The 18738-nt window shown below is 53.0% G+C and overlaps 1 protein-coding gene across 3 annotated transcripts in view; it reads right to left on the bottom strand.

Annotated features, from left to right (window-relative positions):
* The window catches only part of DRGX (dorsal root ganglia homeobox), a 33110-nt gene that overhangs the window by 1705 nt on the left and 12667 nt on the right, over window positions 1-18738 (bottom strand). For all 3 annotated transcript variants that reach the window (XM_080688420.1, XM_080688421.1, XM_080688419.1), the window contains exon 7: window positions 1-521. This exon is cut by the window's left edge and continues 1705 nt beyond it. In XM_080688420.1, coding sequence (XP_080544546.1) covers window positions 256-521 — 266 coding nt within the window. In that variant the 3' untranslated portion in view covers window positions 1-255. The remainder of the gene's footprint in view (window positions 522-18738) is intronic.

Raw genomic sequence — 18738 nt, 5'->3', positions numbered from 1 at the left:
GACAGGTCCCACCACAGAGTCGGCTCCGGTGCCACCAGTGCCATCAGGACCTGTCACCAAAGAAGCCAGGACAACATGGGCCGGCTGGCAGGACGCCAGAAGCACTCCTCAGACAGCAAGGGAGCTGTGGTCTCATCCCTTCAGGAATCCAGGAGAAGGCTCTGGGTGGCAGGATTCTCCTTGTTCTTTTGCGTTTTCCATGGGGCTGAGGCTGGGAGAAACAGGGATGGGGGAGGGTGCCGGCTTGGCACTCCCTCATACACTCTTCTCACCCTCACTCTGTTCCTTGGCAGAAGGGGTCTTGTCCTGGCTGCCATCGGGGGGCGCTGGCTTGCCGGCAGGGCCGGGGCTGCTGCTGGTGGCTGGCAGGAGGTTGGCTGACTGCAGGACGGCCTCCGAGTGCTCGCGAGCCTTCATGCGCAGGGCGGCCACACTGGCAGTGCGGTTACTCTGGCAGCCATAGGGAGGGAGGAAGGAGAGCCCCATGGGGTCTGGGACACAGCAAGAGCACAGCGGGCCCCCTGGAAGGAGGAAGCACAAGAGGCTGCCATCACTGTCCATATTCTGTCTCCCAGGACCTGCGGTGGGAGCAAAGGGCTAATTCATACTGTGGTTCTGGACACTCAAGGGCCAGGTCACAAATGCTCAGGCCCCAGAAGCTGCACAACTCTAAGAGATCCAGCGGGTAGTCCAAGGGATTGTCAGAGCATTAGAGACCTGCCCTCACCGACCACCTGTGTACCTGAGGCCAGGATCTGGGCTTCTCTGAGCCTTAACGTCTACGTCTGTAAAATGGAAGGATACCTACCTCACAGGGTCATTATAGGGCCTAATGGTAAAACCCCACAATCCCCAAACTGTGTGCAAAGCACCCTAAGAACTCCAGGGGCCCGCGGTTAGACTTTAAGTGGTGGGAGGCGGGGAAACCCAGCCACCTCTGCCGGATGCCATACAGGCCCCCCAAAGAGGAGCCTTACCCTGAGCACCCCAACTCCTCTCAAAGACATCACATTTTTGTGAAGCTGAATGTTGCTCTCCTTTGCAAGCACCATGCAAAAATCCACGTGGAACATAAAAGGAGGTGTGGCCTCCAGTATGACTCCAAGGTCCCAGAAGCCACAGGGCCCGCTGGGCTCACCCCACTGGGAAGCCAGGGTAGCTGTTTACAAATGAGAGAATATTATTTTTCTTTTAATGTACAAAAACTATTCACCCAGTGGCTACTAAGTTGTTGGGACATAAATACTTACTGAGTTACTTGGGCCTAACCAGTTATGAGCAGAACCTTTGGCTATTTCTTCTGCCGAAGAACATCCTGAGAGTGTGAGACGCTCAGGGCGCTGTGGACTGAGGCTGAGACTCTCTGAAAGGACCGGTTTGGCCAGCACTTAACACAGGCCCCTGTGTGGATGGGGTTTCAGAGCCACTGCCCGGCCCTCTGCACACTCCTTGGGAGGAACCCCCTCTCCACTGGTCGTCCTCGGCCTTGCCTTTATTCAGGGACTGCCCACGGGCACCTGGCACCGTTCTCGGCCTGGTGACTAATCAGCACCTCTGGTGGAGAGGGACATGCAGAGGCCACGTCTCTGATGCCGAGGCAGGGTGGTGAGGGCTGTGGCTACATGAACGGAACACAGTGCTTGGCAGAGACCTGAGTGCGCGAGTCGGAGAGACAGCGTGTGCATGTGCAGAGCCTGACAGCTAGGGGGAAGAGCAGGACAGCCGCCAGGCACGGGGACAGAAGTCTCAGGGCGCTCGGAGTGCCTAAAGCCAGAGGCTGCAGCTGAGGGGGGTGGCAGATGGGTGGTCAGGGGCCACCAAGGCCACTGCCCTGCAGGCCCTGCAGGCTACAGTGAGAGGAAGCCTGGGTGGTTTGAGTAGAGCCTCCAGCTTATCTGCACCAGGGGCCGGGGAGGCTGCTGCAACCCTGCAGTCCCAGCGGGCGGGGAGGTGGCGGGAGGGGCCGGATCCGGGATTTTGCCAAAGGTGAGAGCCTGAGCGGGTTGCTCATGGACTGCCAGAAGGGTAATGGAAAAGGAGTCACAGATGACACCTAGGTTTGGGCCTGAGCATCTGAATGAATGAATGAATGAATGAATGAATGTGCCATTTCTAAGATGGGGACAGCGAGAAAGGTGTTTTGTGGAGGGGGTTGGATATGGAGCATCTGGCCGTGGTCCTATCGGCCATCTGAGTTCCAAGAGGAGAGCTGAGCAGTGCTCAGCGGTGCTGGTACCTCCCCCTCCTTGAGGGCTGCCCATGGGCTGCCAGGCCCCAACACAGGCAGGTGGGGAGGCCGGAGGTGCACAGACCTTGCACCCAGAAGGGGTGGGTAGACTCAGCTGCCAACATGATATAATTTGAGGAACTTTAAGAGCCCCTTGGATAGGTTGAATGGTGGCCCCCATTGTGGTCCTGCAGGAGCAGCGAGCTGAAGCAGCCTCAGCCTGCGGCCAGCAGGGAGGGGCTGCGGAGCCAGACCTCACCAGGAGAGGAGATGGCCTGCCGCGGTCCTGCCAAGGACACTGGGATTCAGTGCCTGTCCCTGAGGCCTGAGGCTGGGGAGCGGGCAGCAAAGCCAGCCCCTCCATTCCTGCCCCACAGGCCCTCGGCCCTTTCTGAAAGTATTCACCAACTGGGGAAAGCAGCATTGCAAAAAGAGTGTTTTGGACCAAAACCCATACTTGTTGAGCTCCGTGAGGCCTTCCAACCCTCGTGTGACGGGCACCACTGCCCTCCTCGCCCCTCTCAGGTGCCGCAGGCCTCCCAGCAGAGGCCCATACGCAGGCGCAGCAGAGCCCTCCCTGAGAGCTGTGGGGACCAGAGCCAACGCCGCCCTGGGCACCACAACCTCCCAACAGCTCCAGGACATAGGCTCTGTCGTGAGCCCCTTTTGCAGATGAGGAGACTGAGTTTAAATACTAAGGGGCCGAGCTGACCTCACACCAGGCAGAAGCCTGCCCTTCACCACAGAGTCCCCGTCTTGAAAGAGGACACAGTCCCCTCCCGCTGTGGGCCTCCTGCAGGTGCGGCCTGGGACTGAGGCCGCCTCCACCCTGGAAGGCTCTCCTCGTGCTCCTGGGGCTGCACCAAGCACCTCCTCAGGGCTCCTGGTTATGCTGCTTCAGAGCCTTGCCTCCAGCTTCACAGACGGGCCTCAAGGGCAGGTGCACTGCCAATCCAGTGCTGCAGGACCTGTTTGTTGTCTGTCTCCCCCACACCCCCCAAAACTTCTGGCCCCCCCATGTTTGGGGGGGGGGGGCGCTGGGCTGAGGCTCAGGCACTGTTCCCAGCAGCGCCTGCATGCCCTGCAGGGGTGTGCCTGTCAATGTGGCTCTGTCCCCAGCACCCAGCACAGTGGGTCAGTCCCAGGGAAGTGTTTGTGGAAGCGGGGAGGGCGGCAGGGAGGGCGCCTGGCCCCAGGGCCTCCTAGTGGGATGGCCTTCAGGAGGCAGCCTGGACAGCATGGCCACCGCCACGGCATAGCAGCCGCTGGTCATTCCCACCCCCTTTCTCCGGACAGGCTTCCTGTGCCAGGCCAGGCACTTCTCCCCTCAAGCACCTGTGGGCCCCTTTCTCTTCCTTCCCATGCCTGATCGGGCAGAAGCAGGCTCATCCTTACCCGACCCACTGCTGCCTCTCATCACCACTCTGGCCGCCCTCAGGGGTGAGCACTGCTCAGCCCGCCCTCTGGGTAAGGACGGTGCCCGGGGAACTGCCAGGTGTGCACAGCGCATTGCAGGGGGACCAGGACCTTGGCTTTCCCGTGGTGCAATAGGAGGAGAAGAGGCAGCAGTCACTTCCTGCCTCTACTTTGACCAATGGGCCGATGCAGCATGCAGCAGATACCAACACACACCACAAGCTCACGTTTAAGGGAATTCTGAGAGCCGGCCCAAAGCCGGGACCCCTGGCGGGCCTCAGCCTGGGGGCCTTTCCAGCCACAGGGTCAGCCCCAAGGCCTGACTGTTCCACTTCTAGGGCTCTCACACAGAGCCACACTGACAGGCACCGTCCACAGGGCGCTGCAGGTGCTGCTGGGAACAGTGCTGGGGCCACAGCCCAGGGGCCCCCTATGGGGGGTGACTGGGGAAGGAGGCTGCCTTCCCCCCACATCTCCTCCCACTGGGAAGAGTGCACGTGTGGAGACACCAAAACATGAAGAAAGCGAGCCAGCTTGGCAGTAGGAATACTGAAGATTTCCTCCTCTGTCTGTGTAGAATTTTTCTCATTTTTCTACAATGAATGTGAACTTTCAATTTCAGAATCCTGACTTTAATTTTAAGTGGATGTTAAAAAGAAGGAAGACTAGAGTTAGACGCCGTCCGCACATGTGAGAAGGGGCTGCAGGGGGCTGGGAGCCAGAGCTCTGAGCTCGGTAGGTGCTGAGGTCACAAGGGAGCCTCCTGGGGCCGTGGGCTGTCAGGGATCTGGGAGGGCTGCTGTCTTCAGGCTCCGCCCTGGGCACCTGGCCCCAGTCAGGCCGCCCAGAAGGGGCCACTCAGCTTGTCTGAGGCTGACTCTTGCTCCAATGTAAGCATCAAAGCGGGAGTGACATGGTCTGAGACTCAATGACTGTGTCACCTGCAGGATCAAGTGCCACCTGGACAAGACAGGGCTCCCTCCCCTGGTCCACAGCCTGCCCCGCTAAGTCACACACCACAGAAGCCACCAATAACCGCACTACTGGCCTGCAGAACCCAGATTCCAGGGCAAGAGAAATAAACTCACTCACAGAACTGAGGCTGCGGGAGAGAGGCGCCCGGGCACACCATCCAGCTCACCCCCACACTGGACAGATGGGGAAACTGAGGACCAGAGAAACCCAACGACCGGGAAACTGGTTAAAAACTGTAAGCGTTATACAGACAGCATAGTGTTATGAGGCCATAAAAAAAGGAAATCTTATTGCCTGTTGCAACATGGATGAACTTCAAGAACAGTGTGCTAAGTCAGTGGTTCTCAACCTTTTTAATGCCACGACCCTTTAATAGAGTTCCTCATGTTGTGGTGACCCCCAACCATAAAATTATTGTTGTTGCTACTTCATAACTGTAATTTTGCTACTGTTATGAATCATAATGTAAATATCTGTGTTTTCTGATGGTCTTAGGCGACCCTGCTAGCGGTTCTCAACCTGTGGGTCACAGATATTTACATTACGATTCATTAACAGTAGCAAAATTACAGTTATGAAGTAGCAACGACAATAATTTTGTGGTTGGGGGTCACCACAACATGAGGAACTGTATTAAAGGGTCGCAGCATTAGGAAGGTTGAGAACCACTGTGCTAAGTGAACTAAGCCAGTCTGAAAATGTCAAATTCTGTGTGATTCCACCTCCAGGCGCTGCCGAGAGTAGGCAGATCACAGAGACAGGAAGTAGAGACGGCTGCGGGGAGGGGAGCAGAGGGCAGTGGGAGCTCTGGTCTGATGGGGAGAGTCTGGGTTCGGGAAGATGACAAAGGTCTGGAGATGGAGGCTGGTGATGGTTGCACAGCAAGAGGCATGTGCTTAACACTGTTGAACGGTACACTTAGAACTGGTTAAGATGGTAAACTTCATCTTATATGTATTTTACCACAATTAAAACTAAAATGAAATAAAATAAATTCTTAAACCTGAACCCAAAGAGAGTACACGTCAAGGTTATCAGAAAGAGGAGGAACACCCAAGGCTGTGAAGACCCCTTTATGGCTCCTCCATGGGTGAAGACTTTGAACATCCTTCACCCCAACAGACCGCCTCACCCCACCGGCTGACACCCTCCACCTGGCCTACCTGCGCAGCTTTGGCTAAGGGAGCATCGCCCGATTTACGTACATCCATGGAGCCCAGCCACTGTCCCAAGACTGCACCGGGACTGCTGGGCAGGCGTTTCTACAGCAGAGCAGTGGACCCACGCAGGCCACCCAAATTCCTTGCATATAGCCCCTCACAGGTGCCACCCTCTTTCCTCATCTACACCCCAAGTCTGATCAGTAGCGCAAGTGTCCACACAGGGGCTGTGCTCACAAGTGAACGGTCACATGGCAGAATGCTGCAAATGAGCTGTGGGCGTCACCTTCTCTTCACCCTGCCCTTCCCTTCTCTGGGTGAAAACACCGACGCGCAGATCAGAGTGTAGACGGCAAGACCGAGGGAGGCCGTCTGCGCAACAGATGAGACCAAAGGCAAACAAGGATACAGCTCTAATGCAATGACACTTATCAAGGAAGCTGTGAGGTCTGACTTCTGCCAATAATCCACAGTACAGGCGAGCGTGGCTCAGCAGCAGAGCATGTGGTCAATATGCCTTCACAGTGAGCTCATTGTGACACCATATGGGTGTGGGTTGCCTTCACAGAGGCAGAACCTGTAGGGAAAAAGGAGGATAAAGTCCTTCTCCCCTAGACCATCCAACTAGAGCAGCCGTGGGCAAACTACGGCCCGCGGGCCGGATCCGGCCCGTTCAGCTGTTCTATCTGGCCCGCGGAGCCGAAAGAGCGGAGGGTTCTCTTGCTCTCCCCTCCGCTCCTTCACCAGCAGCAGTGTTAACATGGCAACGTCGGGAAACACGGCCGCAGCTCCTTCTTCTGAGTGGGTGGATTTATATTCGCCCATTCAGTAGAAGGAACAACCTCTCAATCTTCCAGAGGCTCCTTGTAATGCCCACGGACACGTCCCCCGACATCACCCTGGGAATGTGTAGACACGTTATCGTGGTGATGTAGGGAGACATGCCCCTGGAGAGCACAGTATCAGAGCATTAGCTAAAAAGGAGACCAACAACACTGTTCCCACTGAAGTTGATGTTTTACAGTCCAAAAACCTTTCAACCCAGTCTACATTGTCATCTACATCTACGTCCCGGGCATAATTTGGAAGTTGCACTAAAGAAAATGTTTAATTTACTGTTTACACATTTTGTTCTTTTCTATTTGTTTTAGTTTTAAATTATTTTATTATATTTAAGTTTAATTTGAAAGGCTTTTGTACCTTTCCTTTGTTAGGCAATTTTATTTTGCCTTTGCCATCTTCAATATAAGGTATGTTATTGTGCTATGATTCCTCCATTTTTTGAAGTTTCAAATTATAATAATTAGTGTTTACATTCTTCTTGTTAAAATGTTTGAAATGAATAAAACTATTGAAATAAAAAAAAAAAGACCATACCCTTTTATGTAATGATGTTTACTTTGAATTTATATTAGTTCACACAAACACTCCATCCATGCTTTTGTTCCGGCCCTCCGGTCCAGTTTAAGAATCCATTGTGGCCCCCGAGTCAAAAAGTTTGCCCACCCCTGGGCTAGAGAGTGGGAGGGGAGAGGGAAGAAAGGAGGGGAAAGCGAAGAAGGAAGGGAGATGGGTGAGAAGTGAAAGAAGTGGGACAATTTTGCTGGGTTGACCCCGGGGGCACAGTGGAGGTGAGGTAACTGCTTCCAACTCTCTCTCTAGGTGTGGAGGGTGGAATAGAAGCAAAGACGGAAGGGAGAGGAAGAGGGTTTTTTTTTTCTTTTCCATCTGCATGCCATGCATGCAAAGCGGGCGCTCTGGGCGTGCTGGTTCTGGTCATGACACCCCGAAGCCCCCTTGACAGATGTTGTAGAGAAACGGTGCACAGTATGGGCTGCAGTGGACATGTTTCTAAATCTCTTTCAACAAAGAAAACGAGTTTCAGAATGCAATGTGAATTACAAAGCTGAGTTTTCTTCAACTTTAACTTACAGTTTCAGAATTTCAATGCTTACAATCAGATATAAAGTGTCCAACAACCAGCATCTCTCTTAACTCCTATAAACATTTCTTAACAAAGAAAAAAATTATTTCCACAAATAAGATCTTTATAAAACTAACTCTTGTTTTCTCCATAATCTCACGGCACCAATAGCATCAGCAGATGTGTCCGTCTCCTGCACAGACAACTTCATCAGCCTGGACGCCACAGAAACCCAGAGTCACACGTGAAGCTTTGTCCTCTGCGGTACCCAGGGCAGCAAAGGAAAACCCAGACCCCAAACGCATGTCCTTTGCCCATGTACAGCACGCCCAGGGCCTCACCAAGAGCTTGAAGATTCTTCCAAGTGCACTTCCAACATTTCGCTTGATTGACGAGACTGCCACAAACTAGAGAGCAATGTGGCTGCCAATGGCAGACATACTGATGGGCAACACTGAGAAAATAGACAAAAATTTATAAGACAGCCAAGAAGCTCAAAATGCACAGTAACCCAGGGCCATTCAGCAGAAGGCAAGCAAGCAGTGCCCTGAAGGATGGCCTGAGGTCACGGCTGGCCAAGCAGGAGCCAGCACAGAGGCGATGTTTGGAGGGGCCTTGAGACCACGCCGCCGCAGCTGTCAGCGTTGGACACAGAGTCAGCCCAAAGAGGGAGGGGCTCGGGCTCTCTTTGTATTACATCAGGGAGGTGACGAAGACACTTTAGAAACTGGTGACTCCAAAACCAAGTCGCCCTTATCAAAGCCTATAGACAGATGCCGTCTGGGGCCCAAGAGCCAAGGCAGAAGGAACGGGTGTGAACTTTGGCTGCGGGCCCCACCGCTCACAGTCCTGGGCTGCTCTCCATCTGTCCCAGCATGGCTTCCTCACCTGAGAGAAATTCTACAAAGCACCCAGTACTAAGTCCTCCAACAGTTACTATTTCCATAACCCATGCAAAGTAAAGGGCTTTCTAAGTCACAATTCACAGCGTGTTCCAATTACCTATTCGTTTCCACGATCAGCTGAAGAACTCAGATGTTCTGAGCTTCCCCCACCTGCCCCCATAACCCCCAGGCTGAGCCGTGAGACCTGCCTCAAGGTGTGTCCCCAGCACCGCGCCTCCCCGGGGTGCCAGCACAGCCCCCACATGTTCCCCGGCTCCATGGGTCCTCGGTGAACCTGTCCTGTCTGACCCAAAAGGAGAATAACTTACTCTGCCAACAGACTCTTGAGGGGTAAGCCAAACAAACTCTTAAGTTTCACCTTTTAATTACTAGATTTCCAGATCAGGGCTGTAGTTTGTTGTTGCTGCTGCTGCTGTTGTTTTAAGCAATAAAAAAGCTATAATCATGAATGAGCTGAAATTTAAATTAGCTACAAAGAAAATTCCCAGAGTGGCACAAGGCAACAAAAAGCAGAGTAACCTGACACCAAGTAGCAGTCACGGTAAGGGACACACTGAAGCTATGACAACGTTACATTCTAGGAGGATATTTAGTGCCATGAAAAAATAATAATAATAAATTAAGTTTAAAAAGTGGTTCAGAAACAGTAAATTAATATCCCCTTTTGGTACATGTATACATGTATACATACCCATGAATACATAATACATATACACATAGTATATATGGGTATACATATATGTATGGCCATGTACCACATCCATAGGGGATCATAGGTGTATTTGTACATATATAAACTTATTTAGAAATAGAAAATATTTATAAATTTCAACTTTTTAATTTAAAATTTTAGAATTTCCAAATAAGTTATAAAATACATAAATTTATTAGAGATAGATGGGAAGAAAACAAATGTAAACATACCAAATATTCATAGTGGTTGATTCTGAGTACTAAGTTATGAATGATATTTATATTTTCCTTTGTGTTTTATTGTATTTTCCACTCTTTCTAAACTAACCAGATATTACCCTCATTTAAATGGTGTCTTTTCCATGACTGGTGGTCCTGTCTCCTTTCCTTTGGATGATGGGACAGACGCACTCCTTGAGAGCAGCGTCCCGAGGAGGCGGCAGGGACTGAAGACTGTCTGAGCCTCCATGCCTGTAGAGGCCTCCGCCTCTGCTAGCATTGTTGGCGGGCTCACCGTGCAAAATCCACCAGCAACGTTCGGCCCACTTTCCATTCTGTGGGTTTGAAGTCAGTGAATCCGTTTGCATGGGATGCAACCATCCCACAGCTGGTGGCGCCCCCAGAAGGCCACACCTCCTTCCAGCCCCGCCAATCTGCCCTCACCACGGTCCTGAGAGCCACTGGCCACTGACTGCAGCCTGAGCGCTGTTTTGTTTGGAGAACATAATACCTCCTGGACACTAAATTAAAACATACAATTAGATTTCCATTAAGCTACAGCAAATTCTGCTGAATTGATCCAATCAGCCTACATTCCTCTATGACATCATGCTTTAAAGGCTTGGCCTGAACATAAATACTTAATGTAATAAATACAGTCTGAAATATTTGATATCCTTGGCAGTTTAATTGATCTATACAGAGACTGACAGAAAAAAATTAAGTTAGTTCTGTCTCGTCTCTGCCGATGGCACGTCCTCGGCGCAGGGGCCCGTGAGCTGCCAGCCTGGTCATGGCGGGTCCCGCACACTGGCTTCCAGCTGAGCGTCCAGGCTGAGGGGACAGAACTGAGCAAGGAAGCGGGTGCGTGGGCTTACGAGATGTTTACCACAGATTCTGCAGCTCACGTGTTTACTTTATAGTAAAACAAATAAACAAATAAGCATTTTGTGAGTCATAATACTGGTTATTTATAGTCCACAAGGAGCATTTGAATGGGAATGTTGGTTCAACAGCCTACAGTATTTAAGCATAGATTTTTAGATGCTGTGGCTAAGTGTGCTCACTGATAATCAAACCACAACAAGGTCAAATTCACATCCAGGCGGCTTCTACCGTGGAACCCCTGAAGCACCGTTGTCTCTGTGGGATGGTTTTTATTGCCCTTTTTCCAGGAGTTTATTGTGTGTCCACCTCACCTCCCAACCTTGCTGCCAGTGCCCTGTGCCCATCCTCACCCTGCACACCTGATCCCAAAACTAAAGCGTCCCATTTGGGGCAGAGTAAACACTAGAAAGGGAGGGAGAGCTGTCTTTCCTGACCAAGTTGGCATGTTTTACTTCCTCAAAATGCCCTTTCCCAGGTTCTCAGCTTCCTCAATATCCCACGGTAAGGAAAATTGTAGTCCTTACAAAATTACCCAATCTGCTTAATGCCAACCCCCCCCCCCCATTAATTTGGCAGGTTAGTCTGGTGACTTGAGCTAAGCCCCGCCCTGTCTCTATTCCAGGTGTCACTCTACACCCCCTGTCCCCCACCTGCTCATGCGCTCAGCAAACTCCTTGACAGGAGTGGGCTCACCAGCCATTCCCTTCGCTGTGATACAGTCTCAAGGCCAGCGCCAGGCTCCCATTTCAGCTTGGATATCTCCAAAGGGCAAACAAACAATGACCCAGATCCAAGGACGCGGGCACAGCCTGAGGAGCCGCAGGGACATGCATCCCAGGCAGGGCAGCACCAGGTAGCACTGCCCACTCCTTCCAGCAGCAGCCAGACTCTGGATGGGCAGCGGCTTCTCCTGCCCCTGGGCACAGGCCAGAGCCTCCACTCAGCTCCCTGCACTCCAGGCCCCATTGATTAACAGGAAGGGCAAACCCATCAGCACCCATAGGAAATGGCTTCTGGAAAGTGAGCTGCAGTTTTCAAAGCCAGAGAATGACAGCAGGTGCCTGTAAAAGGAACAGAATCAATACAGGGTGAGGGGGCTACAGGGCGGGACACCTGGGTCTCTGACTTGTCCTACCTCTGACAGACACACAGTGTGACCTGGGAGGTCCTGTCCCTTCTCCGGGCCTCAGTGACCCCCACTGGATCCAGAAAAAGCAGGGGTTACGCATCGAAGAGATGCCTTACGGCTCTTCCGTCTCCACCCCAGTCTTCCTGACATCAGCCAGGCTTGGAGGGGCTAGGGCTGACCCAGCTGCTTTGCTTGTCAGCCAGAGCCTGACCGGGTCCCTAGCGAGCTCTAGGCCTCACCACAGTCCTGCCAACCACCGCCAGCACCTACTGGACCCTAGGATGTGCCAGGCGCGTACACACTCCACCGACCACAGGCACTACCGGGGAGGGTCATCACGAGCCTCATGTCACAGGCAAGGAGACGGGGTCTGCTCTAAGTTGAACCTATAGCAAGAAGAAAGCTTGGGCCGTGGCTGGTCTGACTCCAGAGCCTGGGCCCACCCCAAGGACACGCCATACCCCTCTCCCAGGAGCATGGCTCCATCCAACCTTCCTCAACCTACCAGCCCTGCCAGCCTCATGCCTTTGCTCTCCTCCTTGCCCAGAGTGCCGTGCCCACTGGACAAGGCCTGCACTTCCTTGAAGCCCAACTCAAGCATCTCCATGAAAGCCTTCCCCATTCCCACAGAGAAAGCGCTCCTCCTCCCCGGGGTCCCCGCAGCCTGCGTGTCCTCCTTGGCCTCTAGAGAGCAGGTGACTATGCCACATGACATGGCATTCTTTATTGATCTATTTGTTTCTCCATGCCCATCCCCAGCCTGCAAGCCCCTTAGGTAGGGTTGTGTCTCATTTACTACCAGATGCTCAGCCTCTGGATCAGAGTCTGGCAAAGTGGGGTTCTCGGTGGGTGCTGGGAAGAACAGGAGGCCCCAGTAGTTCCGGGGTCCAGGAGGTGGCCAGGGTGCTAGACCTAGAGTCTCCTAAGTGAGGCCAGTCTCCCAGGCCTACAGCAGCATGACCTTCTTTCCTTCTTTACCCAAATCCCACTACCTTTTACTCTGCACCAAACTCTGTGTTAGGGGCAGAGGTGAGTCAGGCATTGCCAGTTCCCTGAAAGTACTTTATGGTCAGGATTGGGATGTAAGGTAGGTTCAACCACATGTACTAGATCCATGTCATGAACCCCGAGTATCCTTAATACGTGTGCCAGTTAGTCTCCAAAGAGGGCCTTCCATGGACCATCCCCCGTATTCACACACATGTGCAGTCCCCTCCACTTGAGTCTGGGCTGGTTCTGTGATCGATTTAATCAACAGAATGCAGCAGAAGCAGCAGGGTTCTGAATGTGAGCCTTAAGGAGGCCTCGCACCTTCTGCTCTTATACTCTTGGAGCCCCGACACCATCTAACCCCTCCCCATAGGCCTGTTGTGCGGGGAGAGAGGGCTCCCAGCCTCCCAGCATCCCTGCCAAGGCACCAGAAACAGAAGCAATTCCATCTCCTATGCACCAGCCCCAGCCGCCATCTGACTGCACCTCCACCTTCACGAGACCCCGGGCAAAGCAGCGGCACAACTGCCCAGCTGAACGCAGCCAGTCCTCTTGTCAGCAGAGATAACAAGCCAGCTGGGCAGGTCTGCTGCTGCTTCACATTAAGTTTTAGGGTAAAGCAAAGCAATACCGAAAGCTGGAGTGGAGACTTTTAAAAAATGTATGTCACAATTTCCTCATGATCACAGATGCAAAACCCTTACACAAAATATTAGCAAACCAAAATCCAACTATCTATAAAAATGCTAACTTGTCACATCTAATTAGGTTTATTCCAAGAATTCACAGGTGGTTTAACATGTAAAAAAATCAATCAATGTAATTTACTCTATTAATATATAGAGAAAGAAAAACCATGTGATCATCTCAACAGCAGCAGAAAAGTATTTTATGAAATTCAACATCCATTCATATTCATGATTTTTTAAAAATAATAATGAAACAAAGACTCTTAGAAAACTCGGGCAATAAGAAAATATCTTCAGTTGATACTCGGACTCTAAAAAAATAAACACAATTGGGAAACCCTGAGAATTCTCCCAGGAGATCAAGAAGAAGGCAAGAGTTAGTCACAAAGACACATACTGTCTGATTCCATTCATATGAAATGCCCACAATCTATAGAGACATAAGGACTGTGGCTACCTGGTCAGGGAGGCACTGCTAACAGCACGGGGAAATGAAAACGTTCCAGAGCTGATTGGAGTGACCATTGCACAGCTCACTAGACGTCCTAAAAATCACCGAGTTACACACGTTAATGGGTGAATTGTATGTTATGTGAATTACATCTCAATGAGACTTTATAAAACATTGAATAAAGCAAAGATGACTGTTACCGCCACTTCCATCAACACTGTCCTAGAGGTTCGGCAGGCACAGTCAGACAAGAAGGAAAATCTAAACACTCTGTCTTTAGAGACCATCTGATCTTGTACATAGAATATAATAAAGAATCTATAACTAACCCTAATTATATAGATAAGTCTCACAAACATATGCTGAGCCAAAGAGGCCAGATATGAAATATACATACTGTATATTATATGCATATTACATACATATTACATATGTAATATGTCAAGGCTAAACAATAGTGTTTCAAAAAGCCTGCTTAGGAGGTTGGCAAAGCTCTATTACCATAAAAGTCAGCAAAGGGTTTCATTTAGGGGAAGGAAGGTGATACGAGTAGAAAGGGGTGCAGGGATTCAGGGGTTTCGGGGTACAGGCAAAGTCCCCGAGGGTGGTTACTAGGTGCTTAAAATCATTCATTCACTAATCCTTCCTTAATCATTAATCGTGTTCTATGAAATGTTTCTAATGACTATTATATTTCACAATACAACAATTTTTACAAATTGTGCTTTTTACAAAATCACAACACAAAAGGAAAGCGATTAACGAGGAATGGGGGTGTGGAGTGCTTTCAGGGCTCAGCAGAGGCTAGCCTTGGAGGGTGAATGCTGATTGGCCGATAAAGCCCTCACAGTCTCAGAACCCAGACACGTTACCCAGGCCTGGAGGCCAAGGCCAGTGTCACAAAGGGAGGGCATGTTCTTGGCTAACAAAGGGGCCTTGCTCTCAGGTAGGCCATGGCCAGACTCTTGTCCACACACATCCCTCAGTCCCTCAGCCTCCAAGGCCCGGACTGGCCGAGCTCAGCCATGTAGGGCAGGTATGGCCAGAATGCCAAGTGCCTCCAGGCTCCTCCCAGCCCAGCCCTCATTTGGGACAGCTGGAGCCGCCTCCCCTTCCCTGGAGGGGCAGGGGGAGGGGGAGAGGGGAGAACAAGGAGGGGTCAGGCCTTCGTCTCTTGCTCTGCAGCTGCTGTTACCTCGGGCCTAACTCCAGGGAGCCACACCAGGGACAGGATGCCCTCATATGCCCAACTGGCCCAGCAGGCTGCCCACCCCCTCCTTCCTGCTCTGCTTTGGGAAAGTCCGCGGTGAGGCCTCCGCCCAGCTCCAGAGAGGAGCTGTGACCCTGCATTTGAGCACGGACTGAGCTCTGAGAGCTCTCCACTGGCTTGCAATTAGTGTCCACCTCACACCCAGCTCTCCGACTCCCAGGTTCGAGGCGCTGGACTAAGTGCACGGGGAGCAGGCCCCGCTGCCTGTGGCTCTCCCGCCCCCACACACCGCCATCCTGTGGCCGGTACTTCCCCTGAACAAACCCCAGCACCTCCCTTGGCCATTAACAACCTCCTCTGCACTAATGAATTGTGAACACAAGGCTGGCCATGAAGTCAGCCAGGAAAATTCTTTGCGTTGCTGAGGCTTTTTGTCTGGACCCCATTATTGTCATGCAAACCCTCCCGGCAGGGGACCAGTCCTGCTGCCTTTTATGTGAGTCTCCCTGGCACACCCCCTCACTGAGCACACTAGCTGCACCCTAGCCAGGCCAGTCCTCCTATCCACCCCAGAGTGCACAGCCCACTGCTGCCTGGAAAGCCAGGGAGAGAATGGGTGCCTGGCCAGGAGTCCCACCAGGGGCGGGAAGGAACACCCACCACTGCAAACATTGGAACAATGGGGCTGTAAAAAAAAGGTGATGTCAGCTGCAATGAAGTTCAGAGAAATGGGAGACGTTTGGGAGAAGCAGACATTTCATCGGGTCCTTTGAAGGTGAGTGGGATCCCATAACTTGGCAGCGAGAGCGGAGGAACCTGGCTGAGTGCTCATGCAGCACCGCGCATGTGCCACACCTGCCCTAAGCTGTTCTAACTCCTGCTCCTCACTCAGCCCTCCGAGTCCAGTCCCATGACCATCAGAAGAGGAAGCAGAGGTAGAGAGAGCCAGTACCTTACTCAGGCATACGTGGCTAGAGGATGAAGGAGGATTCACACAGGCAGGCCACCCAGTCCTTGCCCGACCACTGCTAGTGGGCCACTGGATGATGAAAGGGTAATTGAAGGAGGAAGCCCCCACAAATGCCTCGCTTTCTGTTGCCCCGCTCTGTCCCCAGTAGGCAGATTCCTGGCCTGACGTAGCAGCTGCCCACTTCCTGATGGGGCAGCCTGATGCCCATCTGGGAGCCTGTGCAGCAGAGCATGGAGGCTAGTCTGCCACCCCTCCCCATGTGGGCACACTCTGCTTGACCAGCCACCCCAGAAGGGCCATGGCCTCCTGTTCATCAAGAGTGCCAACCCCACCCCCTGCCCTTCTCTGTGGCCCCAGCAGCCCTGCTGACCTATGCAGACACCTCCGTTGGCACACAGGCGGCCACACCAGCACAGAGACTGTGCACTGCATCTCAGACAGAGCACAGCCCCGCACGCAGTCACAGTGCCTGGCCATGTCTCTGTCTTTGCCCGCCGGCTTGAGGCAGAGCACTGAGTGGAGCTGTGGCATGTGCTGGGCATTTCTAAGCTGGGCGGATTGTCCAAGTACAGGATAATTCCCAGGCCGATCTTGGTTTCCCCAGCTCTCCAGTTGCTGCCAAACCTCAGGCCTCTACTCACAACAGGTATCTTCAAGGAATCAAAATCAGTCTCTCTAGTTTGTAAGAAACCATGGTTCAGTTCGTCGCTGCTGACTGCTCAGTGTATGCAATTCTCAGCAAAGTGGCTGCTGCCTTCACCTTTTCTGGGCCACTTTCCCCCGAGACCTAAACACTAAAAGGCAGAGCCCAGGTCCCTGGCACATTCTGGGCCAAGGTCAGGAGCTGAGTTGACAGGGCCCAACCTGCCCGCCCACTCACGGGGGAGGCAGGGCTTGGCATCACCATGCAGCAGCTCTGCGCTCAGAGGCCAGGAACCCCAGGCAGCATCAGCACCGAGCTGCCCTGCCTGCTCAGGAGCTGACAGCCAGTATTCCAAAGGCACCCCTCTTTCAGAGCCCATTCAAGGCCAAATAATTTCTAGGCAAGTGAATTTGAGTTCCCATAAAATGCTAAAGGACCCAGCGGCCTCCCAGTCACTGCTCACAGCACCTCTGAGCACTGCACCTGGGTGACGCCTAGCTGTCTGCAGACACTTTTGGAGGCTCTCAGCACGTCCAGGGCAGGGACCTCACACCTGTCACTCAGTGCCCAGAGCCTAAAAGCCAGAACCCCAGCGCAGAGCCCTTCAACTTGTAACTACACAGAACCCTCACCAGGCCGGGTCCTCGAGCCGAGGACAGGCCTTCAGCCTCAGAGAGCAGCACCCAGAGGGAGGCCAGGTGCGGCCAGGCCTGGAGGCCTTCCCAGGACACTTGCTGTCTTCAGTCCAGGACTAGGTGGCCCACTAGGATCCCTCAGCCCGAGGAAGGAGACAGCAATGGTTTGGTTCTGGGAGCTGAAACTCACTTTGATGTCTTTCTTCTTCTGTCATTTGCAAGCTGCTCGGGCCTGGAGCAGCGGATTGGAATCTCTGCTGGGAGGGCTGTGGTGCTCAGCTCACACTGGCCCGGCCCCTGGCAGTCCCGGGAGCCTCAGAGCCGTAGACTCAGAGCTTCCTCACTTGCTGGGGAGAAGCAGGGTGGGGTTCCACGCCCCTACTGGCAGCACCCAGGAGAGGAGGGAATGAATGACTGGTGTGGGGGAAAGTAGAGTAGCCAGACCACAGAGGGAGACTGGCTGAATAAGTAACTTTGCCTTCCTGAGCCTCAGCTTCTCATTTGTAAAAGAACAATGGGCTTGGAAGCCCAGAAGGGTGCCTCTCGCACCATCTGCAGAGAGGTCCTTCAGCTGCTAGGGCCGCCTCCTCCTCCAGCTGCTAAGGCCTCCCCCTCGGTGCCCAGCAGCCCCTGGGATGCTCAGGCCCAGAGACAGAGAGCTTGGTTCAGCCACCTGAGAGGACAGTTAAGGTGAGGAAGGCTGGTTACAGCCCAGAGATCCCTGGCACTGAGCCAGGCCCTAGAAACTTGGGGTTGGTGGTCTCTTGGGCCCCATTTGGGCTATGAACTTGATTTCTGTAGCTTGGGGAAGTGAGAAGATGTGGCTGCAAGGTCAGAAAGACATCCTGGCCCCAGCCCCTCTTACCCATGCTCCCCAAAACCACTGAGCGTTAACTGCAGGGGTGCTTCAAACCTGACTGGCAGGTACACACTTCTCCTCAGGGCCGAGGGGGAGGCTGGGTCCCCAAGCTCATCTCCAGGGACTGCCGGGCCTGACGCGGGCTGTGCTGAGCAGCAGCCCCAGAGGCAGCCTTGGGACTCCCAGCTCAGAGCAGCCCTTCTGGAGGCCACCCTGGGGTCGGCCTTACAGAATGCAGCACCAACCAGCAGCAGCCATGCTCCCAGAGCCACCTGTGACCCCAGGCCCTCACTGATGGTCGTCACAGCACCCCCTACGAAGGCAGAACTGAACTCAAGACCACTCGGCCAGCCGAGCACAGAAGCCGTTTTTCAGTGATGCTGGTTTTCCTCCCTCCCAACAGGGCTTAGCCAACCAGAGGTCAGGCCAGTGCTGAGAGGGTCAGGGATGTTGCGGGGGGGGGGGGGGGGGGGGGCGGGAGGGCAGGCGGAGGAGGAGCTACTATGCGGGAGGACACACGGGAGAAGGAAGCAGAAAGCAGAGAGTGGGCGGGTGGGAGAAAACACCCTCACGAATGAGCAGCAGCCACAGGCCATCCGACCCAGGGTGTGCCAGTTTGGCCCCAAAGACTTGGAGGCAACATGTGAAAGATGGAAAGACTCAAATAAAACTCCAGATTTCCGGCTGATACCCAAGTCCCACTGGTAATCTCCCTCTGGTCTGACTCCACCCTGTGGCACCCTGTCAGCCTACTG

Source organism: Plecotus auritus (genome assembly GCF_963455305.1).
Source record: "Plecotus auritus genome assembly, chromosome: 9".
Lineage (NCBI taxonomy): Eukaryota > Metazoa > Chordata > Mammalia > Chiroptera > Vespertilionidae > Plecotus > Plecotus auritus.
Note: the sequence above shows the minus strand (reverse complement) of the source record. Positions and strands in the feature narration are given on the sequence as shown.